The 26,311-nt window shown below is 48.5% G+C and overlaps 1 protein-coding gene across 1 annotated transcript in view; it reads right to left on the bottom strand.

Moving 5' to 3' along the window:
- The window catches only part of ZFHX3 (zinc finger homeobox 3), a 160,699-nt gene extending 139,959 nt beyond the window's left edge, over positions 1-20,740 (bottom strand). The window contains exons 1-2 of the mRNA XM_090261391.1: positions 17,990-20,740; positions 12,608-13,104 (exon numbers count right to left, since the gene is read on the bottom strand). Of these exons, the coding sequence (XP_090117517.1) occupies positions 12,608-13,104; positions 17,990-20,702 (3,210 nt within the window). The 5' untranslated portion in view covers positions 20,703-20,740. The remainder of the gene's footprint in view (positions 1-12,607; positions 13,105-17,989) is intronic.
- Between the last annotated feature and the right edge of the window lie 5,571 nt (positions 20,741-26,311).

The following is a 26,311-nucleotide window of genomic DNA, read 5'->3' as shown; positions in this document are numbered from 1 at the left end:
AGGAAACATGCTGGTCCTTAAAGTCTGATTAAAAAAACAAAAACAAAAACCATTTTGCAACAATCCCAAAGTCTCTCTCAGCAATGTGGGATGCATGCATCCAGATTACAAAGACATCTGCTGGATTAATTAACTGTGAAATTAGTCCCCCACCCCCGGTGGAGATGTGCGTCGGTGCTGCTGTCTCAGACTTCCCCAGGTGAGATTTTAGTCCAAATCCCATGCTCCAAGAGGAATCAGGAACAGGCCAGGCAAAGAAGAAATGCACGGGACAAGTGTTTGTGGGAGGCAATGAGGATGCAGAAGGACCACCCAGGGGGCTCTGGGGGTCCCTGGGGACACAGGGCATCAGAAAGGAAAAGCCACCCCCAGAAGAATGACTCGAGAACTCGTCACCTCAGAACAAGCCCGCAGATGCCCGAGTCTACACTTGTGACAAATTCAAACCACCAAAGACTCAGAGACATGAATAATCGCAGCAAGAGAATGGAGGAGAGAGCAGGGTCTGGACTTGGTGCTGGACACAAAAGGGCTGGACAGAGTACAGAATTCTTGTCCCTGGAGAAACTGTTTGGTCTTCCTACACTGGCAGCTGTGGCCATCACTAATGGGAACCCAGTCTGAGCAAAAAAATAATAAAAATGGAGTCAGTTCCTGAGCTGAGAACCAGAAAGTGAACAAACACACACAGGCAGATGCCTCCAGCCAAATCGCTCCCCACGGTGCCTCCTCGCAGCTGGCTGCAGAGTCACACTCGCTGACTAACGTCTAGGACATGAAGGAAATCGCAGTCCCGGGACCCACGCCTCTCGGCCTGGCTGACTGGAAGACCCTGGGAATGTGTTCCCCAAGCTCCCTTTATCTTGGTTTTTAAAAAGGAGCGAGATGGTGGGAGGAGGGAAATAGAGGAACATGAACACAGCAAAGAGGGACTCCTGAGCTGGAGGGGAGCCTCGGGGGTGGTCCTTCAGCTCCCCCACCCCACACACACACAGGAGTGCCTTAACAGATAAAGGAGTGAAGACATCTGATGCGGCTCACAGACCCTTCCTGGCTCACGACAGTCTGCAGTTCATAAAGAGTCTGGGAACATCCTGCGGCCAACTCAGCGAGACATGCTCTGAGGCTTGATGGGCCTGCTCCTCCGGGACGGTCTCCGCTGCACATCAAGAGCCTGTCCCGGGTCCTCTGCAGCATCGACATCTCATCTTGCAGGACCTCCGCAGTGACACGTGCTCTCTCCCAAGGCCCTCAGAAGGGCCAAGGGAAACGGGGGAGCAAACACCAAACCCCAACACTATCAACCCACCATCCCAAAGGCCCTGAAGACACACCACCTACATAAAAGAAATGAGCTGAGTGAAACCTACCTGCATGCACCAAGACCACGCCACCAACCACCAGCCTGGCGATGCGGGCGCTCCTCTGACAGTTAAGGGGGACAGAATCCTATCAGAAAAGCAAGCCTTGAGGTCATTCAGGGTTCTGTCCTCCTCAGTTGTCAGAGCTGCACTGGAATCATTGGGCTGTGGCGGGTTGCATGATCCATCCAGCGTTTTGGCTGGAAGAAGGTATAAATAAGTAAAGGTATACCAAAGAACAATTCCAGCCCTACACAGGTATGATTTATTGGCCCCAAGGTTTAGGAAAAATAATCTTCTAACTGGGAACCACACCTGATAGCCGCTCACTTCCCTTGGAGAAGCCAAAGGACATGCTTCAGATGGAACGGAGGTTCTGAAGAAAGAGCAACGTGGAAAGCAAACAGAGGTGTGCAGGAACTGAGGGTCCCCGTTACAGAGCATGGAGAATGGAGGTGAAACACTCCCCCAGCACTCCCGGGCCCTGCGCCTCTCGGCCTGGCTGACTACAAGAGCCGGGGAATGTGCCCCCCAAGCCCCCTCTCTAATGATTTTCGAGGAGAAAGGAGGTGGCAGAAGGGAAATACAGGAACATGAACAGAGCACAAGTGGGAAGATGACGCTGAAACCACCTCGGCTCAGGGAGTCCTGAGCTGGAGGTGAGCCAAGAGCTCAGCAAGAGCTCCCTCCACTAAACAGGTTTTTAAATAGCACGTTATAGATTCATTCTCCCAAGTCTACCTAAATCCAGCACTTGATAAATGGCGTGGACACAGTGGGAGAAATTCCTTCCCTTCCCAATAATGTGTGTCCCAGAGACCACACCAGGGGAAGTTCCCCTTCGTGGTGGGGTCCACACCAGCAGGAGAGCAAATCAAGGGGACACGTGCGGGGACACATCCCGTCATGGAACTGCTGGTTCCTGTGGCCAGTCTTCTGCCTTGTTCTGAGAGACAGGAGAACAGAGACTACCTGGGGGAACAGGTCACCCAGGAAGTCGGACGTAAGCTCAAAAGTGGTTACAAAGGCCCAACAATCCTCAAGAACTAGCCTGTCACCAGAAAGAGCAAAGAGAGAGACTCATCAGGGACAGCAAGTGGACAAGAAATTCCTTCCGCAAAGCCTACCCACTGGCCTTCCCAGCAGACAAACAGTGCTTATGACTATTGACCTAAGAGAGCAGACAGGCTTTGGAGGCCCTCATTCTGGGCCAGGGAACCTGCCCTGCTAATTAACAGGTCACAAATCAAACACTATCACTAGATAAACATTTCTAACCTTCCAACTAGTTTGCCATTCACAGGATGAGGACGCAGGCCCTGGAGAAAGTTCCCTGCTCATTCTTGATGATTAGTCCCCAGTCAAATCTTCGGTGTTTCCTATTAGCGTCCTAGATAAATACGGTAGACATGTGGGCCTTCCAGGCCCCAGTGCCAAGGCCCAAGTGCTGTGAATCTCCATCACCTGCATACAAATGGCAACTACAGAAGGAGCCCAGGAGCCGAGTGTGAGCAGGCACACTTGACACGCATGGCGAAGCTGCTGTGGACTCCACTGGCCGTCCTGACAGGCCTCACGCTCTGTGCGACTCGAAAGCACTTCAGTCAAAGGAAATAATGAAAAAAATTATTGAAAAGCGAATTTTACCAAACAGCTCTGGAGAAGATTTCAGATTTCATTATAGAAAAAGGATTTTATTTAATGTAGAAAATGTGAAAATCTGATATGACAGTTTCCTATAAATAACAAAAATTGGAAATCATCATTTGAGGCATTTGTAATTTTCTTCTTTTGTTGGGAACCTCTGAAAAAATAAAATAAAAAGGTTTTACCCACAAGGAAGCCACTTATCTCTCTTTCCACGCCTGTCGGGCCTATTGGCAGGACACTACGAAAGAATTTCTTTACCGTGCAGGTAGGCTTGTGCCAGATAAAACACAGAATGTCCAGTTAAAAATGAGTTTCAGATAAGTAGACATACTAATTATATTTTATGGTACATATTTATAATAAAAATGTTTGTTACGTGAAATTTACATTTGACTGGGTATTCCATATTTTTATTTGCTGAATTTGGCGACTCTACCCAGAAGCCTCCGCTACGGTGTTTTCGATGCACCCAGGGATTACCACCCCATGGTCGCTGGTTTTAATAACATCCAACATTTCTGTGAGCAACAGATTTTCTGTCATCAAGCATATTTAACTTTCATCCTACATCCTGGTTGTTTTAAAAACAGTGCTGGAAACCTAGCATTATTAAATATCAAAGCATAAAATGACTCAGTACTAACCAAAATGGGTTTTCATAGTAACTGCCTTTCCCACCTTACACTTCAATAGTATTTGTAGTTTCAAGTTGTTGGAAATAGAATAAAGAACATGGCTCAAGTGTATTATGTAATTATTTAAAAACTGCTGCCTTTTCCTGACAATGTTTCTGACAATGCTTAATTAGTCCCTTATAATTTCCCTTTCAAAAAAAAATAAAAACCCAGAAACACCTGTTGGGACTCAATCTGTTCAAATTTGCCCTTTTAGATCACGTCCTTTCCGTCCAAGTTCTTGGCAAACTGGAAGGACTGGAATCTGGGTCTCCGCCTTTGCCCCACTATATGGCACCACTTTCCTGCCAGACTCAGTTTACCTAGAACAACTGTAACACATGGGGTTACTCTGGAATGTGAAGGCAATGGGATAAGGGCAGTACGATTCTCCTGGGGCTACAGACCACCCCTAAGGTGGCAGATGGCATCTGTGCAAAGAATTCCGTGCAAAGATTTTCACAAGTGTGACTTACTCCTGTACGTGGGGGTGGGCTGAAGGAGACCCAGAGTTTGAGATTTTTCTGTCACCAGAAGATCTAGGGCTTTTAGCTTGAGGATTTGGGGGGGTTGGGGAGGCTGACAAATACTTTTGACAAAGTGGTAGTTCTTAAATGTCCAGGAATTAGACCTACTTACTTGCTCCTCAGCCTGAGTCAGGAGCCGTGAAATAGCTTCCTCGGAATGCAAAAGGAGAGCGACCCATCACCAGGAGGTGCAAACTGTTTATACTGAAAATATGCAGACACAGTCATGTTATCTCCACGCTATCAGAATACGAACTTCAGAAAAGGGAACATTTAGGACTTTCAGTATTTGTTCCCTGTCCTTTTTTTTTTTTAAGATAAATGGTGAGACCCACAGTCTCCATTAAGGAACAATAAGACACTCAGCCCCTCTCCCAAGTCCCTATCTCTCCTGGATACTCCTTCATCCCAGTGAATTTGATGAAGGTAATTAACCCAAGAAAGCTCACCCTGGGGAATATGCTAGAGAGAACCAGGGGGAGGTGAGAGGAAGAAATTTCATCCACAAGACTTTACACGCCTTGAAAGGAGAACTGTGCCTTTCTGTTCCTCTTGTGCTTTCGACAAACAATGGTGTGTGTTTGGACTGATCTAACTCTGAGGGACGCTCCACTAGATTTAGAGAACTCGGATGATAAACATGGCTTTTCACATCAGGGATAAAGGATGGTTACTGAAGAAACTGTTGGACAATCAACCATCCAATTTGGGAGAGAATGCAGTTCTAAATCACACAATACTCAAAGAATGAGCCCCACAATGCCCCCCACACAATACACAGCCCTTGTAAATTAAATACATAAATGGGGCTGGGGGCAGGATACTGAAGAAGATATTGACCAAGTGATGCCAGTCAGCCTGGCTTTGAGCACAGACTCCAACAACACTTATTAGCTTATGAATTGTAACCACTCTCTGCCTCATTTTCCCCATTTGAATATAGGCAAATATGTGAAACCAGGATAACAGTACCTGGCTTGTAATAAACACTGTCTCGGTGTTAGCTGTAATTTTTATTTTATTTTTTATGGTTAGGAAAAGAAAGTTTCCCTGGGAAGAGAAAAATCAGAAGCATAACAAAAATATGTACACACAAATGAAAAGTTTCTGCACGTTAAAATGCACCGTGAGCTGAGTCAGACGAACAGAAGACCGGGAGAAGCTACTGTGGGGACTGTGGGCCCTGATACACCAAGAGCTCTTGTACACAGCCCGATAAAGGAACAGACCAGGAGAAATACAGGGCCAAGGCCATGAACAGGAAGCTGCTACAGACATATGAATGGCCGATAAACATATGAAAAAATGTTCACCCTACCTAATAATGATAGAGCCACATTAGAACAATTTTCCCCATCTGAAGTGTTGGTCACTGTGTGGGGTTTGAGCATCACCTAATGGGGCTGGGGTGAGAGGATGGTCCCCTTCTTTCTGGAGAGCCAGGAAAAACCACAGTGTCTGCTGGCCTAACACCAGGGAACCCAGCGGTCCCCGTCTGGGAGCAGCACAGGTGCGGAGCTGTTCGTGCACATTTGTTCCCTGTATCGAACACTGCGAATAACCTCAACGCACGTCAGTGGGACTGGTTTGTCTCTTACTGTTTGTTTCTTATGATTTTTTAATGAGATCAACTGTTTTTTTTCCTAAAATACTATATATTAAAAGACACTTATGAACTGAAAAAACTTGACAATATTTGGTAAATCAGTACCAAAGGAATGAGGATTTCTGCTGTTTTTGTGACAGTTAATAAATGGAATACTATACAGCCACAAAAAGAGTGAACTAGAGCTATATGTACTGACCTGAAATGATTTTCATGATAAAAAGCTGTATGAAGAAAAGCAAGCCAAAAGCATGGGTACACAGATATTTTAAGCAAATAGTATATACATGTACACATGCACATATGCATACACATTTTTATTAGTATAAACACAGAAAAAAAAAAACCAAAGTAATATAATTTAAATATAACAGTGATTCGATTCTGGAGACTAGAGCAGAAAAAGTAATTCCCGTTTTAAGAATTATTAAAAAATACTTAAAAGTTATGAGAAAGGGCTCAGGTCCAATTTTGTAAAATGCCTATGCTATATGCAAAAAATAAAATAAAAACATGTTGTATGGCAGGATTAGGATAACACTTATTTTCCCTTTTATTTCCCTGTGTTTTTAAAATTTTCTACAGTGAACACATTACTCATAGTGATTATTATAACCATAAAAATAAATCTGCATTTTATTATTAGCTTACATTTGATGTAACATGTAATTCTAGTCTCATAAGAAATAATGAAGAACACAATATTAAAACAGGAACTGATCAGTTCTTTACCATCCACAAAAAGGATTCCTAAAAAAAAAAAAGAGTAAACAAAAATACTAAAAGCTTTTGGAAAAATGAGAAAAGTGTTATGGTCAATAGTTATAAAGCTGGTTTTTCAACAGCTGGCATATTTAGAACTGGACTTTAAAAAAATAGGCATGTCTAATAAGATTTCAATTCCACTGTGTGGGGTCTAAAGCACAGAGCCGAAAGATAGCACTGACCCTACCTTTCTGGCATGAGGGTGTGTACAATACTGTAACCAACCAGAGGGATCAGGGCAAAGCTTGTGCTTAGTGCCAACAGGATGAAAAAAAAGTAATACCCATTGGGGGGATCCAGATGAAGGGGGGCGGGATGGTTCTGGATGGAGGTGAGGGCAAGAAATCCCTGCGGTGTGGAGCCAGCCTTTCACACTTCACACACTCACAAACGAAGACCCCATGTCCCTACATCATATGCTGGCCATGGTCACTACAGCAGCAAAGGTTTAACCATCTCATGGCAGGAGCCCTCCCTCTTTGAAAACAAAATCTCTGCATCTTCCTATCGGCCCCCTCATGTTAACTGTGGCCAGAAATGCTGCCTCAGCTAACCCAGGCTCTGCGACAACGACCATTGGACCCATGTGCGGTCTCCCAGACCAGCTGCAGGAACCCCACGTCCCCTGAGCTCAGCCATTAAGTGGGGGAAATGAACTTCACACCCCCAGCTGCTCCAGGAGACAGAGGGCATGAAGGCTAAATGTGCTAAAATTTACCAAAACATCTGGCCTTTCACACCTTCTAAATCAAGCACACAAAAACATCCCCCTCCTTTTGTTGTTGGTTGAAGGCACCAAGGTATGGGGAGAAGAAGGCAGAAGTATGCACTTAAAAAAAAAAAGTCATCCTAATGAGAAAACAAGGTTTGAGGAAACTAGCTCCAGAATGACGATGTAAACCAGATGATATTCACACCGGTGCTTCAGACACGTAGCCACGCCAGGGCAGAGAGGACCAGGGGGGAGGGGAGGCTCACCCAGGGATTTATGCTTTTGGCTTTCCAAACCAAACAAAGGCCGCCAGTCACCACCTATGGGCATGAAATGTGCAGCTGTCTCCCTAAGACCCCCACCCCACCGCAGTGCACCCATAAAGGAGCATGAAGAAATGCAGGTGGCAAACCAAATATTTCACTTCGATATCTTCCAAGTTGTCCATTCGCCCTGTAATGAATTTATGGTCCTGCTCGGAGAATGAGCACCAATGAGTCTGTCTATCAGGGAAAGAACTGGGAAGACAGATTCTAAAGTAATGCGGGGCATGGCAAAAGGGTTTCTTTTTTACTGCCTTCCTTCATCTTGCATAATCCTAACAGGGCGGCGAAAGTGAAAGTCCACTCTTTGGAAAATCTGGGTGTGTTTTTCAGTCAGTCAGTGCTGTACTCCTCCTTAAAGCCAAGCAGAGTTGGCATCTCACCGTCTGCTTGCCCAGCTGGCCCAAGGCAGCTCACATGGGGCCCAGACTCAACCCTGTGGTAGACAACCTTCTTTGTGTCTAATTTAAGATTAATATGAAACCTTCGGTCTTGGCCCAATCAAAGGAACTTCAGCTGGGAACTGTTTGAGTAATAGATTCTGGTGGGGTCTTAATCTATCTGCTCAAGTTGATGGATTTCCATTCCAATGACTCTCAGGTGAAGAAAAACATCAAAGCGAAAACCAGATTCTAATAGTTGGCAGGTGTGTACTGATCACCAACTGCCCTTTCTGCACCCTCCTCCCCCAAGCAGAAAACATTACACATTTCAGAGAGCTCGCCAGGGGCGCCACACGGCAGGGAAGTCCAGCGAAACGCAGGAGAGCTCACGCCAAGCTGGGAGCTCACGCACCGCAGACTCGGGACCTGCGCGGGCCTGGAGGACAGCGGGGGGCAGAGGTCTGTTGGCACAGGGTCCCCGCCTTTTCCACGGTTTCGCTTTCTGTGGTTTGTTCCCCACAGTCTATCACAGTCCCAAAATAGTACATGAAAAATTCCAAAAATAATTCCTAAGTTTTCAGTTGCACGCCAGGCTGAGGAGTATGATGAAATCTCGCACCATCTCGCTCCATCCTGTCTGGGATGTGAATCATTTCCTTTGTCCAGCATACCCACGTTGTATACGCTCCCCGCCCGTTAGTCACTTCATCTTGGCTATCAGACGGACTGTTGAGGTGTCACGGTGCTTGCGTTCAAGTAACCCTTATTTTACTTCATGCCACATTCATAACCTTTATTATAGTATATTGTTACAATTACCGTCTTTTATTACTAGTTATTGTTAATCTCTTACTGTGCCTAATTTATAAATTAAATTGTATGTATAGGAAAAAATCTTAGTATATCCAGGCATCCACTGAGGGTCTTAGGATATGTTCCCAGTGGATAAAGGGGGGGAGGCTGCTATTATCTGCTGCTCCCCTATTTCAGACAAGCAATAGCACCCAACATCTGTATGGCTGGGAAGAGAGGGAGGGCGGGGCCTCGATGCAGGTCCTCTGAGACAGGAGGGACACACAGGAAAGCAGAAAGTGCCGCAGGCGTGTTCCAGAGCACAAGCCCTAGCGAGAGACAAGCGCCTTTTCTACAACGCGCTTCCACCCTGGCTCAGGTGAATCCCTGTGGAGGGAAACCAAGAGCCCGTCCCCTAAGCTGGACGGGGGCTGCTGGCCTGCTTACTGTCTTGATCCATCCCAATGTCTCATGATGGCAGGTGTGAGGATCCAGGGACATGAACCCTAGGGGCTGGACTAGAGTCACCAAGAAATCACTCAAGGCATTCAATTGTGAGCTCCTCACGAAAGTAACCCAGCAGTCCAGTGAAAAGTAAACATCTGCCAGGGCTCTCCAGCTGCCCCCCAGCCCCACGCCCATACACTCCCGGGGGGATCGGGGGAAGAATTCATGAAACATTAGTTTTGATTTAAAAACTGCTCCCTCACAATCATCCAAACTAGACAATTTCAGGCAACATAGATAATATCACCAGGTTTGGGGGTTTAGTTGGGTTTTTTTGCAGATTAGTCCGACCCTCTCTCGTGTCCAGATGAGAAATTATCTCACGTGTTTCACACAATTCACTCCTCATTCAGCAATGTGTCCCAGTACTTATGATTCCGAGAGAAGGGACTCTGGGCCGGTGTGAGGTCAAATGACAAACCGGAAAGCTACGCCTCTGCCTGCGTCTCCTGAGACTGCTGCTCCCTCCTCCAACATGAAAAAGGAAGAGGAGGGGAGTAAAAGCCTCGGCTGAAAGAGAGGGTGGGAGACCCATCAGAAAGTCCAATGCATCGTGGCCACTTGAGAAGGTGCAGCAGAAAGCAAGTTAGGGAGTCTCCCTGGCCGATAATGAATAATTTGCCAGGGGAGTGGAGTGGGTGGGGACTGGGAAGGGGTGAGTCAGGGCTGTGTGAGAAGCCTGGTGCCCTTCTCGGGTCAGCAGCATCTGGAGCTGTTTCTCTAGCAGACAGTAAAGAACTCGATTACATCCAGTTAACTGTGCACTAAACTGATTATGCATGTGCTGGGCTAATGGATTACATTAGCAAGAGGAAAAATAACATGCAATCAATCTCCATTTACTACAGGCCACACCAGGGCCTCGAGAAAAACTCCCTCTCAAACCACCTCCAGTCCCCACCCGAAATCCGTGGAGTCACAATGCTTGGGCGAGGGAGCCCCCTCGGTGGCAGAAGTTTGTCTTAGTCACACTGTGGCACAAAAAGGCTAGGTGAGGGCAGCGGAATGATAAGCCCGTGTCCGTGTCACCAGGAGTGGGCGGGAAAGCTCCCACCGCACCACAGAGCCACAGCAGGCCGAGGGACATTCATTACCCAAGGCCTAATGAGACCAGACTGATGACACGGGGAATTCTGCCCTGAATGCGGGGGCTGGTCACGCCCCAGGGGTGTGCCAGCCCAGTGCACTGTTCGGGCACCTCTCCAATATTCTTACCAGCATCCCAACACCTATGGCCCATCTCCCAACACTGACCTTTCAGAGCGGGTGTGCCCTCCATCTTTAAAAATAAGTGAGAAAACCAAGGCCAGGGAGGATGAGTGTCCAGAGCTGGTTCAGTAGAACCCAAATGGAAACACACATACTGCTTCCCTCACACCCACCCCGAAAACCAGCTCAGCCTGTGACCCATGGACATGGTTCAGGTACCCAAACGGGATATTCTCAGTGACTCCTCCTGGTTCCAGGCCCTCTGGAAGCAACGCCAAGGACCTGGTAGACTCGTTGGAGGACGTAGCATGGAGTTAATCACCACTGTGCACATTTTATAATTTGAAGGGCAATTTTTTCCTTGGATGGAAGAGGCTGGCTTCATGCCACCTCTAAACGACCTTCATCAAAGTTGCAACAACCTTCCACGGCCACACCGAGTCCTTTGTACTAATTTTGCTCAGTCGGGTCCTTTGGAAACTTTTTTCCACTGCTTTTTCCATCGGGTTTCCTTGACCACACCGGCACCACCCTGTGGCCAGTTAAGACCTCCAATTTAAACTGACCGCTAGGAGCCTTTTATTTCAAAGGTGGCACAAAACTAAGCCACCCAGCAAGGTTGTTGGTCACTTAGGACAAGGGGGCCGGCTACGTGGTGTCCAGACCTTCCCCACAGCACCAGCTGAGTCCACTGACTCCGCAGTCAGCAGTCAATTCCATAACATCTTATTCCCACTGCCCCATTGCTGCTTCCCCCACTCTCCCTAAAACGGGTCTCATCCAGCCTCTCTCTCATTGGCCTCGGGACAAGCAACTATAAAACGCATCAAGTTATCAAAGTCACACAGACCATGTTGGGCAAGGGCCAGAAGTCTTCCTTATCTGGAGTCTCCACTGAAAATCACTATGAGTAGCAAGGGGTGAAGGCAGCTCAGGGTCAGCAGAAACTCGGTGCTCACTGGCCCGAAGATGTGGGAACTGGTGTGAGAGGAAAGAGGAGAGACGGACAATAGAGGGAGGGAAACGGAGGGAGGGAGGGCGTGGAAGGTATGTGGAAGGAGGCTGGGCAGATTTATGGCGATTTGTACCTGATTGTTCATACTAAAGCCATTATGGGATGATTAGAGAAAAAGGTGAGGCTTTAAGTCCAGTGAAAATCAATAGAAACGTCTGGAGCAATTCTGCCATGCAAGTGAAAGGACTATTTACAGTATCGTTGCCCCTCCTCCTCGTTACCGCCTATGGACTGAGAAGCAGCCTGGAGGGGGTGGGGAGGGGTTACAGTAGAAAGGAGGAATGAAGGAAGGAAGGGGAGAGAGGACAGAACAAGAGGAGGAAGGCGGGAGAAGCCTGGAAAAGGGAGTAAAAATAGGAGGAAGAGAAAGGAGACCTGGGACACAAGAAAACAAAAGAGAAAGAACAAAGGAGCCCCTTCCCTGACCCTAGATCCCCGCAGCATTCACCGCTGTCTAGCCTCCTATGTAATTTATTCATTGCGTTTAATCACCCAGTCCCAGCCCACCAAAAAGATCCCTGAGGGCAGGGATTTCTGTCTGTTATGTGCATGGATGCCGGCATGTGCAAGAACACTGCCTGGTATATAACAGGTGCTTACTGTGTATCTGCTGGATGAGCAGACAAATGAATGAACAAATGCACAAAGTGCCCCAAGGACATCCAGGAGAGAAGAGACTTTTTAAAAAGGTGAGTAATGAGACGGGATGAACAAGAAGAGCAGGAGAGGAAAAACACGGGCACAAAGGTGCACGGAAGCCGGAACCAGGGCAGCAGCAACTCTGAGTAAGGAAGAAAGTCAACCGTAAAGACAGCTGAGGGGAAAGGGGAGCCCTGTGATAGTACTGGCCTGCTGTAAATAAAACCTGCCCCTCCAAAACAGGGCACCCCCCCAAGAGAACCTTCGGGTACCAGCTGAACTCAGCCACCACATTGCAGCTGCATGAGGAAGCAAATGTCTACTCCCGATACCAGGTCACCATCCAGCCACCAACCCGCCATGGTGCAGGCTGCTCAGCCACCCCCACCCTCGTCGTCACTCAGGGAGGCGACCCCCTGCTTCTGGAGGCGGCCTGGGTCCTACCTTGTACAGCTTCAGGCTGGCCTCGTGCCTGGAGTTGACCGTGTGCAGCCGCAGCTTCTCCAGGCTGTTGGTGTAGTAGTCGCAGGCGTTGCACTTCAGGTGGACAGGGTTGCCGATGGCCACACACTTGAGCCGCCACTCGTTGGCTTTGCCGCCCTCCTTGATGTGGGCCACCAGCTGGTACTTCTGCACGTGCTTGTCCGTCTTGCAGTGCAGCTGGAAGTTGGCCTTGAGCTGGGTGTTGTAGCGGCAGAGCTTGCACTGGTACGAGTCCCCCATCACGGCCTTCCACTCGTCCTCCGGCAGGCTGCGCTCCACGTTCATGTGCAGCCCCAGCATGTCCAGGTTGTCTGTGGTGAACTTGTTGCAGACGGCACACTGGAAGAGCTTCAGCGACGGGTCGTTGGTCTGGATGAAGCTCTCGCCCAGGTTCATCAGCTCCTCCGACACCAGCTGCCCGCCCCCGAGCCGCATGTCTAGGGGGATCTCACCGCCCACTGTGGGGAAGGAGAGGGAAGGAGAATCAGAGGCCAGGCTCACAGCTGCAGCCCAAACTGAGGCACCTCCCTGCCTTCCCCTCCCGTCAACCTGGGTTCAAGGAGAAAAAAGATCTAATCTCCAGTGTTGCAAGGTGCTACTAACTAGAAAAACCACACACACAAAAACAAATAAATAATAATAATAATAATAAACTTCAGGCATTTGGATCTTTCTAAAATTTTTGGAAGACTTAAATATATATATATTTTTTTCTTTTGGAGAAGAATACCTAGAAAAAGGTAGGAACCATAAGCTTTTGAATATTTCAATTTTGCCCCTCACTTAGATCCAAGAAAAGATAGAAATAAGCATCGTTCACTGGACATCATAGAATCTGAAACTCCAAACCCTGAAAATTGGAGATGAGTTACAGCTGCAATCTAAGACACCAAGCCTTTACAACGAATCAGAACTTATCGAAAGCAGTGCCGTCCAAGAGAACGTCCCGTGATCATGGAAATGATTTATACCTGTTCTGTCTCAAGTAGCAGTCACTGGCTACACGCAGTCATCAAACACTTGAATATGGCTAAAGGTACACCTGAGAGACTGAATTTTCCATTTTACTTACTTTTAATTCATTAAAATTTAGATGGCCACATGTGGCTAGTGTCTACTGTACTGGACAGTGCAGGTCTGAATCTGAGATCTTGGGAATGATCTCCTCATCACATCTTTCCCGCCCCCCATCAATATCCTACCTGCCAGTCAATGGCACCAACTCCTCCCACAACCCCACGAGAGTACAATCTTTTCCCTTCTCTGAGCCCACACCATGTGAAACGTAGGTCTGCTATGGCACACGGCACATTCTCCTTTGTCATAAGTCAGCCATCTGCAGAAGCACATGCTGGCTCATGTCCCCATTGGTGTGCATCCTCCTTGGAACAGAGGGACAGTGTCCTCCTCGCTGAACCTCTGAAAGTCCCAGCTTCCTGCACAGATACTCAAATGTCTGCTGTGCCAGACAAGGATAAAAAGATTTGGGAAGTGAACTGGAACATGGATCTGGGATCAACAGAGAAATTGCAAAGGTTGGCTCATGGTCCCCAACACCCCCCCACCCCCAACAACAACAACAACAAAAAAAAGAGTCCGAGAGAGCTGTGCTCTTCCCTCTCCATCCCTGCTTTTTCTGGTCTATCACTGCCCTACATCAAGCAGGGGCTAACTCTCATTTACCAGCGTAAGATTAATACTGCGAGCTCTTATTTGTATCACAAGTAAGGCTTGGAAAGAGCAGCCTTCCCTCCACTACCCAGAAGTGTACAATCAAGCAAAATGCTGAGCATCGGCCTCTATTTCCTGCCTCTCCCCTAAACACTTGCAACCTGAGGTGTGTCTGCCCCTGCCTCTCCCCGACTGATATTTAAACTTGACCTTTTGCATGTGGTTGGGCTGAGGTTATTTTTCTTTTAACGACTGATTAGAATCCAAGTTAGTGGTTAATCAAAGAGAAGACGTTATATATTTTTTAAATGATTTTCTTATTTACACTACACAAGGCACATCAAGGGAGAAGGTCAGTACAGGCTTTACTGAGCAGACTGGCCACGTCTGAAGCCTGTGGACAGTCTAGCAAGCCACAGAAATCTTTTGCATGTGCATTCCAGAAGGGTCAGGAAGCTTTCTGCTTGTCTTCTCTCTTGCGATCTCCCTGGTGAAAAGAGCCATTCTTTTTAGGACAAGAGAGAGAAAGGGTGAAAAAAAGCCTAAAAGCTCTGTCCCTTAATGGGGACCAAGACCAGTCAGCACCCATGAAACACAGAGTGGTCAGTGAAAGCAGAAACTGCCTGGAAGGTGAAACAAAGGGCGGACACATATTTGTTTCTAATACCAACCACCTGAAGCATCCAAACTTCTCCACTTTTTCAATTTAACCTCAGCATGTCAATATCCCACTAAAGAAAAATTCAACCGTCTCCTGTTGGATGCTTCAGTGAAAATGAGAAGGCCTCGAACACGCAGAGGAGTAAGCCCCTGTTCTCATTCGAAGCTATTAAACTGAAATGCAAATAAAGACAGAAGCAGAGAAGCAGTGAATTGAGGGCAACAGGCAGTCCAAAACTCCCCCTGAGAGCCATACCTTGGACAAACAAACCCAGGGCCTAGAATCCTACGAATCCGTAGAGCTGGAAGGAACTAATTCAGGCCCTGAGAAGTAGCACTAACCCTGATTCACGGGGATGATAAGGAGAGCCCCAGTAAGAACTTAGCAGGCATTTACTTTTGAGCCAGGCTGGATGGATAGATGGTCTTGGAAAGAAGTGGGCCACCATCTCCCCATATGACTTTGACACTGGAAATTTACACTCTGGCACCTGAGCCTGCCCATTAGCACATCGTCAGAGAGGCACATGGATGGAAAAAACACCATCCAGACTCAAAGGCAGCAGCAGGAGGCCCATTAACCCTCGTTCAAGTGCCCTACGCCGGCTGACTGCTTGGAAAACACAAGGATGCCCCCACGAGCTAGCGGTTTCCCTGTGCTGTGCTCAACTTGAGAGTGAAAAGGTGTATTTGGAAAGACTGAGATCATCTCAAGTCTATATTATGTCTACAAATGGTGGCAAATCCAACCAGGCCAGACCAATGGTGCTGACCCTTTCCTTAAAGGCCCCAGAAAGTAAGTGTCCCAGATCAGCATGTTTGTTTGTTTTATCACGAAAAAGAAGGTTCTGTCAAAGGATGTACGAGAATAACTTTGTGAGCATATTTCACTAAAAAATATTTCCATTACAAAGCCTGGTAATATCTAATAACCTACAGCTGTCTCTCAACGGCCTAAAGAAACACCAGTAGAGCAGCAGAGAACGGAAAGGTACAGCTCTTCTCATTTGGATACATTAGCTTCTACTGAGGGCATACAACTTAAATTACAAGTCCTCTGGATATATCCTGTGGTACCCACACCCAGTCAGGCACCACCACACGGCATCTGTGGCTCTTGCCCCATCTTGACAGCTCCTGTGGCCTGAGGCAGACATGGGAGGTTTGCAGAGAAGCACCTCAGCGGACAGGCGGTGCCACTGGATAGTTAAGGGCCCATGCGGGCTAACCTGGAATAGGTCCTCAGAAGAGTTATATTCTCTTTAAGAAATAAAGTACAGATCTTCTGTGTATGTCCAGAGCACAGAGAATCGTTCTTCTATTTCTTTTGTATGCGCCTGGTGCCCATAAAGCATGAGACTCAGAGGCTTGTTGTGAAAGCAAAATATTTCTCTACCTCTCCATTCACGCCTAAGTCAGAATTACCGGTTTTCAAGGTAATTAAAAACATCTCACTTTGACCCTGTATAAACCCATCCATTTTCTGTGTCTTCATTCCACCTACATTATATTTGATTTACTCCAAAATCTGCCTTCTCAAGATTTTAAATCTCCAGACTAGAAAACCCCAACTCCCATAGGCTTATATAAAAAAAAAAAAAAAAAAGTCCTATAGTACCGATGCCATTCCTTGATGTTTGTGCACCCCCTGTGGTTTACTCTGGGGACAAATAAGATAACTCATCCTTCTGCATCACGATTAACCAGTCAGTAAGACATCTTTAAATCACTGGGTAATAAAGGATCAACAGGTCAATGTTCCAAAACAGAAAATGAGATTAAAGTAGCATGGATTCAAATTTAAATGCATAGCAGGAAAAATAAATTAAATGTTATGAAACGTAACTCATCAGCAGCAATCAGCACTACAACACCATGCAAACAAAGATGTTCCAACTGGTGAGGTGAGGTCTGGTCCCCCAGCATGGACCCAAACCATGCCAGAACAAAGGAACTTGCTTACACTTTGTGGCCGAGAACAACTTATTCCCAGGGCAGTATAAGGGGATACGGCTTTATTCGGTCCATCACCGCCGGTCCCAAGGGGTTAGCACGGTCAGGGAGTGGGGGCCAGGCCATGCCTGTTGGAAGCAGAGGTGGTAGGGGCAGAAGTGGCTCAACCGTCACACTGGTCCTCACCAAACTGATTTGTATGTTTTTTAACTGTAGAAGCTCAACCCAAAAGTGGTCATGATTCTTTGTACGTAAAGACTCGTGGTTTTCAGCATCCAAATAGTATCTTCTAGTCCCATTCTGGGTCTATGCAGCCAATTGGTATGACTTGGTGTCTGAGCACAGCTAATTCACCTTCTCTAACATGGGTCGTTTTTCATGGCAACAAAGCTCCATTAACCAGGATCTTACTGATATTAAAACTTAGCTTTTTTGACATACAATTTTAGACCTTGCTCATTTTCATCTATCACACCAGTCCTTATGGTGCCCAGGACAACTTAATTCCCAACTATATGAATCACCAACGACCCATGCAAAATAAGCAAAGAACGCATCTCTTTTATTGAGATCCTTGTGAATCCATGGGAGAACCTAGAGAAAGTTCTGGGCGGCTCCCTATTCAGCACAGAACCCGCCTTTGGTTATCTGAATAAAGTATGCCCCAGTTTCGAGTTCTTCTTATAGAGATGATTGTTCCTATTTAAAACTCCAGTTCCAGTTTCCTATAAGTTTCAATAAATATTTAATGGAATCCAAAAGTTTTGGATAATGGTGGTGATTTTTCAAATTGAGAAAGTGACAGAGAAAGAGAGAAGGGGAACAGAAAGGAAGGTTGACCAGAAGCCAAGAACCAGAGGAAACACTTAAATTTTAATCCTGGCCTGTGGAAATGAAGTGTAATCACGTCTCTGTTGGAGGTATACAATCTTCTATAGGCACACAGACACTCAAGCTTATACAAAAGAAAAAAAAAAAATCAACGAAATCCACATGACCTCAGCTTATTTCCAATTTTTCCCCACATCACAGAACAAACAAACACGGAGTCAGCCTCACCTAGAGCAGGCGTCATGGCGGCCACAGGCCCGGAGGGATCCAGCTGGAATCCACTCATCATGAACTGGGCGTCCGAGGCGGTGTTGTCCATCTTCAGGCTGGGCAGGTTCATGTTCTGGGCCAGGTAGTACTGATAAAGCTCTGCCTCGGCGGGTGAGGGCAGGCTGCCGAGGCCCAGGTGGCGGTTGTGTTGAATCTGGGTCATGTTCTGCTGCAGGAGCATCATGTTATGCATGTGCTTCTCGCTGGTCATATGGATGCGGAGGTTCCTGGCTACGTTGGTCTCATAATCACACACCTCACACCTCCAGGTGGGTTTGGTTTTTGGCTTTGTGGGCGAGGGGGCCCCGCAGGAGCTGCTGATATTGGCCGCCGCGGCCGCCGCCGCAGCTGCTGCGGCCGCCGCCCCGGCCGTGTGGCTGAAGACCTGCTCCCCTGCTCCATTCTGCAGGTTCTGCATGTTGTTGAGATGCTTGTCGGACTGCATATGAATACTGAGGTTGCCTTTGGTAGTTGTGGAGTAGTTACACACCTCACAGCGGAAAGGCTTGTAACCACATGTGTAGCTCTCGCCTCGTGCCAACCGAGGGTGGGGCTGCCCGCTTTTGCAATAGACACAGGAGCCCCCCGGCTCCGGGTGCTTCTCCTTCATGTGCGCCTCCAGTGTCTGCTGGTACTTGTAGTGCCAGTTGCACTTGGGGCACTTGAGTGTCTTACACGAGTTACGAGAATGCATCATGGTCATGTGGCCGCCCAGCGAGCGGGAGGAGCCCAGGACCGTATCACATTTGGGGCACTCCACGCCGCTCCCCGAGGGGCACTCCCCAACCCCAAGCTCGCAGAGGGAGCCAGCATGCTGGTGATGGGAGACAAAGCTCCCATCGTCACCCTCTGTGCTTTCATTTGGTTCTGGTGCTGTGGCATTGTCTTTATTGGCACTTTCGTCAGCAAAGTCCAGCCTCCTGCCGCCCTCTGCCACATTGGCCCTGACGCCCTCACTGTTAAAGCTTAAACGATTCCTCCTGTTCGCACCATCAAAGACAACAAAGGAAGAAGCAGAATTAGAACTAGTAGAAGCTGCGCCCCTCGACAGTGTCTGGAGCACATTAGGCATTAAGGGGGAGTTAGAAATGCTTTGGTTTGAGAGAGCAAGGTCCTTTTTGCTGCTACTACCTGCCGCGGCCCCAGACTCCTCGTGGGGCCTGTCCTCCAGTTCGTCGTCCAACTCGCTTGGAAAGAGTCCTTTGCAACCCTCGTCTTCCTCCTCCTCTTCTTCCTCCTCTTCCTCTTCTTCCTCCTCCTCCGCCTCCTCCTCCTCCTCCTCCTCCTCCACCTCCTCCTCGGCTGGCTCTGCTTTCTCGGAGAAGCAATCTGGATCGCCCACTTCTTGCTTCTCTCCTTCTGCTGCCCCAGAGTCCTTGCCCTCTGAGGATTTGGTAGGACTGGAGGCCAGAGGCCCCAGGGGGACTGAGGTAATGGGGGTCTTCAGGACCGAGCTCGTGAGCCCGCCAAGGTTCAAGAGGGTGCTGGGGGTCAAGATACCAGCCTGGGGCTGCTCAGGGCCAGCTGCAGAGCCGGCTGGGAGAGCCTCCTCCCCTTCCATTCGAATGCCACTAAATTTACCATAAAAACTGTGTCCGGGACCTATGAGGTTAGCTGTGGAAACTAAAGGGTGCTGAAAGTTTTTGTTTTTTGGTTCCAGAAAACTTACAAGGGGTTCCTTGTCTTTGCCAATCCCTTGGATGATAGCGGAGATGTTCTTATTGCTAAGAATCTTCCGCTCGTCTTCACTCAGGGTCATTCGATGGTCGTGCACCGCGTGGGTCACGAAGGAACGGACGTACCCGAAGGAGAGTTTGCACAAGAAACACATCAGGATGGGCTTCCTCTTGCCGTAGAGCACAAAGCCATCGAACTTGGACAGGTCCACATTGTTGGGAACATCTTTGGATACGCAGGAGCTTTTGGCCGAGCCGTCGCTGTTCAGGTAATCCTTGTTGCTTTTGTGTCTCACGTCAAAAACGCGGAAGCTGTGCAGGACGGGGCTGAGCCCCGTCAGGGCTGAGGTATTCGGGAAAGCCTGGTCTGGGCCCTCAAACCATTTCCCGAAGGATGAGGCTATGTGGAAAGTGTTGATGATCTGTGGGTAGACTGGTGCAGCACAAGAAGGGTCCCCTTGTTTGCCCCCCACACTGGGGAGAGAGTTCAGAAAGAGCGAAGGGAGAGGCCCACTGCCGCTGCCACAGGCGCCCCCGCTTTGGGTCAGCTGGCTCAGGCTCTCGACAATGTACGCCGAGCCGTCCGGCTGGTAGACTATCTCCCCAGCCAGGTTCTCCACATCACTCTCCTCGTCCCCCTCCTCGCTGCTGTCGCTCCCGCTCTCCTCCCTCAGGGGCGGCGGGGGGCGCGCGCTGGGGCAGTGGTGCTCCATGTAGGTCTGTAAGCTGGCGAAGGAGGCCGAGCACTCGTTGCAGCTGACCTCCTTGCCGGCGGGCTCGGCGGCGGGGCCGGCCGGGGCGGTGCTCTCCGCGAGGCGCTCATTGAAGGGGGCCCTCAGGCTGTCCAGGGGCCCGTGGTTCTCACTTGTGGACTGCTCCATGCTACTGGGTTTGTCGGGGAGGTGGGTGCTGTTGAGTTCAGTCCATTGCTGGTGCTGAGGGATACCGCACCCATTGTCCTTCCCCGAGACGACAGGCGAATCACAGCCTTCCATGGTAAGGCCTGCGTGGAGCTTTCATTGCACCCAGTACGGATCGGACCTGAAGAGCGGAGGCAAGGGGGAGAGGAGGGAGAGAGGGGGAAGAGAGAGAGAAAGGAAAGAGGTTAGGAGGGCCGAGGCTAAGGTTCCGCACAGGGTACTCTAACAGGCTTCTGTCCACACCCACAACAGAGACCGCAGTGGCAGCAGGGACCCCAGCGATTGCCCCATGGCGTCCAACGTGCAGAGGGCAGGTGGCAACCCAGGTGTCATGGCCAGGGCCCGTGGCAGGAGCAGGGAGCACAGGGCAGGGGCATCAGGAGGTTCCCTATTTGTCTTCAGATTCTCAGCTGCTCTACCCCGAAGACAAGTTCGAATTTCCGTTCTTTGCAAGCACACTGTTAGCATCAGGCTGGGCGACAGCCCCAGTGGAGGAGGCGGACCGCATTGTCTTGCCACCAAGGCCAAGGACACAGGGCAGCCCCGCCACATACATACAGTCCACACAGCATCACTGTCCCAGCTGTCTGTGGGCCAGGGAGGGGAACACCGGGGAGGGACGATGAGAGGAGGAAAGTTTGGCACCCCCAGAACAGGAACAGTAAACTTGTGCTGATTGACTTAGAGGTGAAGCTGCTGCTGCTCCTTTACTGGCCATGTTTCTGGTCTGAGAAGTTCAGAGAAAAGCACTGGAGGGCTGTATGGCTCACAGTGCAGGCCTGGACACGCTCTGCAAAGCCCCCTTGCAGGCATTCAACCTCTCGGGGTCTGGGAAGCATCATCCCATTTTACAAGCAGTAAAACTGAGGGGCAAAATCTTAAAGTGGGCCCCATTCCACCCCAAACACTGTGAAACAGAGAAGGCAGCTCTCCGAATTCCCATCTCGTCCCCGCAACCTGTAGGACACCCTTGCTTGTGACTCAGCTGGCTTCAGACTAAAAACGTGTAGGTGCAAAACATAAGCCTGATGTTTCTAAGAAGAACGTCGCAGACTCTCAGTGGGCTGTCACCCTGTCTGCATGGAGCCCTGTCACCCCTGGCTGGGCGCTGCTGGCTGTCACGAGCTTAGCAGCAAACAGAGACGGCAGCTGGGCTCGGCCAGCCCCTGTCCCACACCTGCCTCTTCGTTATTAATTGCTACCCAAGCAGCTATCCTTCAGCTCTGGGGCTTTTCCGTTTCCGGCTCCAAAGTGCCACTGAACTGACTCTGCCCTCTGAGACCTTGCGTCCCTGGAGAGGGAGGCATCAGATCACCCACAGCTGCTCTGCTCCTGTGGCAACAACATCACAGGGGTGTTTCTTCCATCCCGGCGCTGCTCCTACAGACAACCGAGAGCCTCGCACGGCCCTGATCTCAGCCTGCAAATCCCAGGCAACCCTCCTCCCCATCACCTCCTTCCTGGAGAACACTTGGCTGCTTCTCCACCCACCGCCTCATTCATGCACAGCCGATGAAGGTTCTGGCTGGATTTGGTCTCCCTCCCTCCTCAACCCCCATTTTCTCATTCTCTTTTCATTTCTTGATTCTCGACTGCACAGTGAGCCAACAGCTCCCCCTCGGGAAAAGAAGGGGAAGGCAGGTTTACCAGAAATCTTAGGAGGAATAACTTTTTGGAAGAACACGTCATGTTTTGTTTAACACACATACTCCACCTCTCAGTGTGTAACCTCAAACTCCATTACAAGAAAGTTCTGCGTGTCTGAGAAAAGACACATTGATTTTAAACAAGGACGACTACACTAAACCAAACCGAACAGCAAATGTGGTGGGACTTCCTCGCAAGGCTTAGCTGGCACACAGGTGAGAAACCGGGGTGGCTCTTCTTAAGGATGCGCGTGATTGACAGCTCAGGCCAAAAGGTTGGCAGGCCTGAAGGGGCGGGAGGGTTAACAGCCCGATTGTAAAATCAATGTCATAAATGCTTGGTAAGTTACAGGAACATGCGGGAAGGGGAGGCCACGATTGATAAAGGAGAACAGCTTTGATGCTTCACCAGGGACTTGTGTATCGACAGCAAAGCCAATCTCCTCTCCAGCCGGGGCTGGGCCAGAGAAACCTGCAAGCGTTTACCAATTAATTGGTGGGCTTTTCTTGCTGTTCTCTTCCTCCTCCTCTACAAATCACTCAATTAAGGGGTTGGGACTTTTGAAAACTCACCTAACTTTGTTTTCTATTTCCAAGCAAATGGTGTCAAGAAAGGATGACACTGTGGCCACCCCTGAAAGACAGATGACCCCATGGGTGGTGACTCTAGTCCCAGGAGAGGGGACATGTGGGAGACAACTTAGTCACGGGGACTGACAGTCCATGAAGACACTGGCGGGAAGGAAGAATCCTGCCTCAGGATCTAAGCTGCCTGCTCTGGGCTTCCTGTCAACGCACGCTGGCCAGGACAGGCAGGACCTTTTACAACCTTGCTAAGCCGAGTGCAGATCCGGGACCAGCAGTATCGTCTTCACCAGCAAGCCTGTGAGAAACGCAGACTTGCAGCCCTACCCCAGATCCAAATCCGTGTTTTTACATGATCCTCAGAAGCACGCACATCACTCAAGTTTGAGACACTCTTTGCTATGCGACATCTTCACCAGATGGCCACACGCGCCCATGCTTTGTACCTGTACTGCCAGACAACCAGGCAGGGTCGGTCTTGGACTCTTGTGCCAGTCCCTGAGAGGTGCAGGGATGGGGGTGGACAGGAGAGGACCAGAACACAGTGGGAGAAATCTCTTAAACGGCCCAGCCCTTCAGCTCCAGGACCTCAGGCTGTCTCCCACTTTCCCAGCCGCCCCTCTCACGCTGTGTATCAGCCAGTCAATAAGAAAAAGGTAGTTCTTACTTAAGGAGGCAGAAGTCAACTCGGCAGGTCGATCAGCACTCTGTCTGTAAACACGGTTTCCCGTAAAATCAATGATCTTCAGTTACAGAGGGCGGCCTGGGAACCTGGCGGGCCCCCGCGCTCTCACAGCCCTGCCAGCGGCTCTATTCAGACCCCCCTGCCCCCCACCCCCCACTCTGTGTCCCCGTCCTCATCCTTCACTCGTCAGGGCCAGCTCAGACATCACGAACCCTCGACCCTTCCTGCAGCCTGCTCCTCTTCCACCACTCACGGCCCCAAATTCCCTCCACATAGAGATGCGTTCTACTCACGACAACCAATATTGGATTCAACATAGGGGGTGTTTTAAGAATTCAGTTGCTTTTTTGGCAGAGTATAGCCCTCCTATAAGAGTTAAAGGAAAAATATAGGCGTGATCTAGGGTGCTATTCTCTCTCTCTCCCTCTCTCTCTCTCTCCCCCTTTCTCCCCCCCCACCCACCTCTCTCTGCTTAGCGCTGACTCTGCCGTTTGAGAAGTAATCTTGTACAGAAAAGTTTCAACATCATCAGGAACTCCCAACCCTTGCTCCTCTTCCTCCCGTTCCTTGGAACCTGTCTGTGAACCTCCCTGTATCTTTGCAAATATCACTCTTTAGTTTTCAAACACTGTTTAAAATGATAAAACTCCACCATGTTACTGCAAGGCCCCCCATTAATGAGTCATCCATGTGCCTCTTTCCACTGAGATGTGACATGACAGTTTTATCACATTCCTGTAAGGAGGCAGGACTGACTTCCATGCAGCAGTTACAGGGAATCTAGCGGGGGGTGGGGGTGGGGTGTTATTAGGAAGGGGAGGGGCTCCTGCTATTGCTCTAGCTCCTGGAGAATTAAACATGAACAGTCGCACTGTGCAATCTTAAATTGTTAATTAGCACAGGGTTAATTAGGCGGTCCTTTCACAAGAGGCTGTTTGGCAGAAAACCAAGAAAAGAAACAAAGGGGACGAAAAGGAAAACAAAGAGAGAACAGGGACAGCGCGCAACTGTTGCCTCCGTGAATAACCCACGCGGCATCCCCAGGGAGGAGTGAACTTGGGGGCGGGTGATGCTGTTGCCCCTGCTCCTGCCCTGCCGGAGGGCTGTCGGCTGGTACCACCTTCCTGTGGGCGACTTGGCAATAGGTATCGAGAGCCTCAAAAATGCACATGCCCTTTGATTCAGCAAGGCCCCCGTTCTAGGAAACAACCCAAGATATCCAGAGATGTAAGATTATTCAACAGAAAAAAAAGAAAAGAAATAATCTGGTGAAACAAGGGACTCTTTAAGTAGATTATACTGCACAGAGTTCCACAGGACGTTATAAAATATTAAAAAAATAAAATAAAATAAAATAAAAAACTATTTCAGGGCATAAGAAAACAATCACCCAGGATGCTAAGAGAACAAAGTACACATAGGTCTGCATATGGAAATACATGAGCTTTATTATTATCACAATTTTTACAAGGGTAATTGCTGGGGGATGAAGCTATGGGTGACTTCATTTCTTCCCTGGCACTGCCTGAGCTCCGCCTCCTGTCCACCCCCTTCTGTGGAAAAGTTGTCTCCTATGAAACTAGTTCCCATTGCCAAAAAGGCTGGGGATCGCTGCTGCAGATCAAAAATGTATTCATTCATTCATGATTTACTGTGCATCCACTATGTGTCAGATGCTGGGGAATCACGCTAAACAGGTCACAATCTACATTCTTATCGGGGAGAGAATGCCAAACAAATATAACATTAAGTGGAGAAAAGCACTCAGAAACAATATAAAGCAAGAGAAGAGGAAAGAGTGGTGCATATGTACATCATTTTGGATAAAGTAATGATTAGATTTAAAAGGATATGTTATAGATTATCTGTTGCAAGCACCTCATAGTTTGAGAACAGATTAAAGAATTGCCGAATAGAATCTAGAAAGAAAAAAAAGTCCTGAAGAACTAGCTGTAGGTTCAATAAGAAAATCCCTATAAAAGATACTGAAATATGGCTTCACTAAGATTCAGTGTTCTGAGAAATACAACAGAGAAAACTGTTTGGTTTTAATTATATATCCCAAAGTTTATCATTTCTTTGTATCCAGGATAGCAAAACATCTTTCAGATTAAAAAAAAAAGAAAAAAAGGCTGGTGGAATGTCATAGCTGGTGAACGCCATCACCCGAAGTACCTACTCAAGAATCAGTGTGCCTCAAAATTCTGTCTTGTCCCTGGTTCCCTTTGTTTAAAGCAACAAACTGAGGGACAAGATCAAGAACACACACCAATTTGTATGTAAAGTACATAAAGCTAAGAGGACTAACTAATATGCTAAATGATGGAATTAAGACTTAAAAAAAATAATCTCTACAAGTTGGTACAACAGGCTCAAATGAACAAGATGAAATTTTGAAAGGATAAATAAGAAGTCCTGTGTTTACATTCAGGCAATCAGTAAAACCAACAGAGGATGGAAGATACTTGGATTAACAGGAATTCATGCAAAAAAATACCTGGCAGTGTTACTGTATTACAAACTCAGTAGAAGCCCAAAGTTGATTTGGCAGCCGAAGATGTAAATGTGACCTCCGGCTACAGGTCCTGTAGAAACTCAACAGGTCCGCAGCCCCATCATTTCCTCTGCCTGCAAGAAGAATGTTATGATCCACTTGGGAGAATCTCGTAAGAAGGGTTCCGACAGACAAGCCTGGGCACGGTCAGAACGGCCGACCATGAACAGCTCAGGAGTGCAGAAAAGAGACCCCATTGCCTGCCACCTACTGT

This window comes from Furipterus horrens, unplaced genomic scaffold (genome assembly GCF_987537825.1).
Source record: "Furipterus horrens unplaced genomic scaffold, mFurHor1.1.pri manual_scaffold_13, whole genome shotgun sequence".
NCBI classification, from domain to species: domain Eukaryota; kingdom Metazoa; phylum Chordata; class Mammalia; order Chiroptera; family Furipteridae; genus Furipterus; species Furipterus horrens.
Note: the sequence above shows the minus strand (reverse complement) of the source record. Positions and strands in the feature narration are given on the sequence as shown.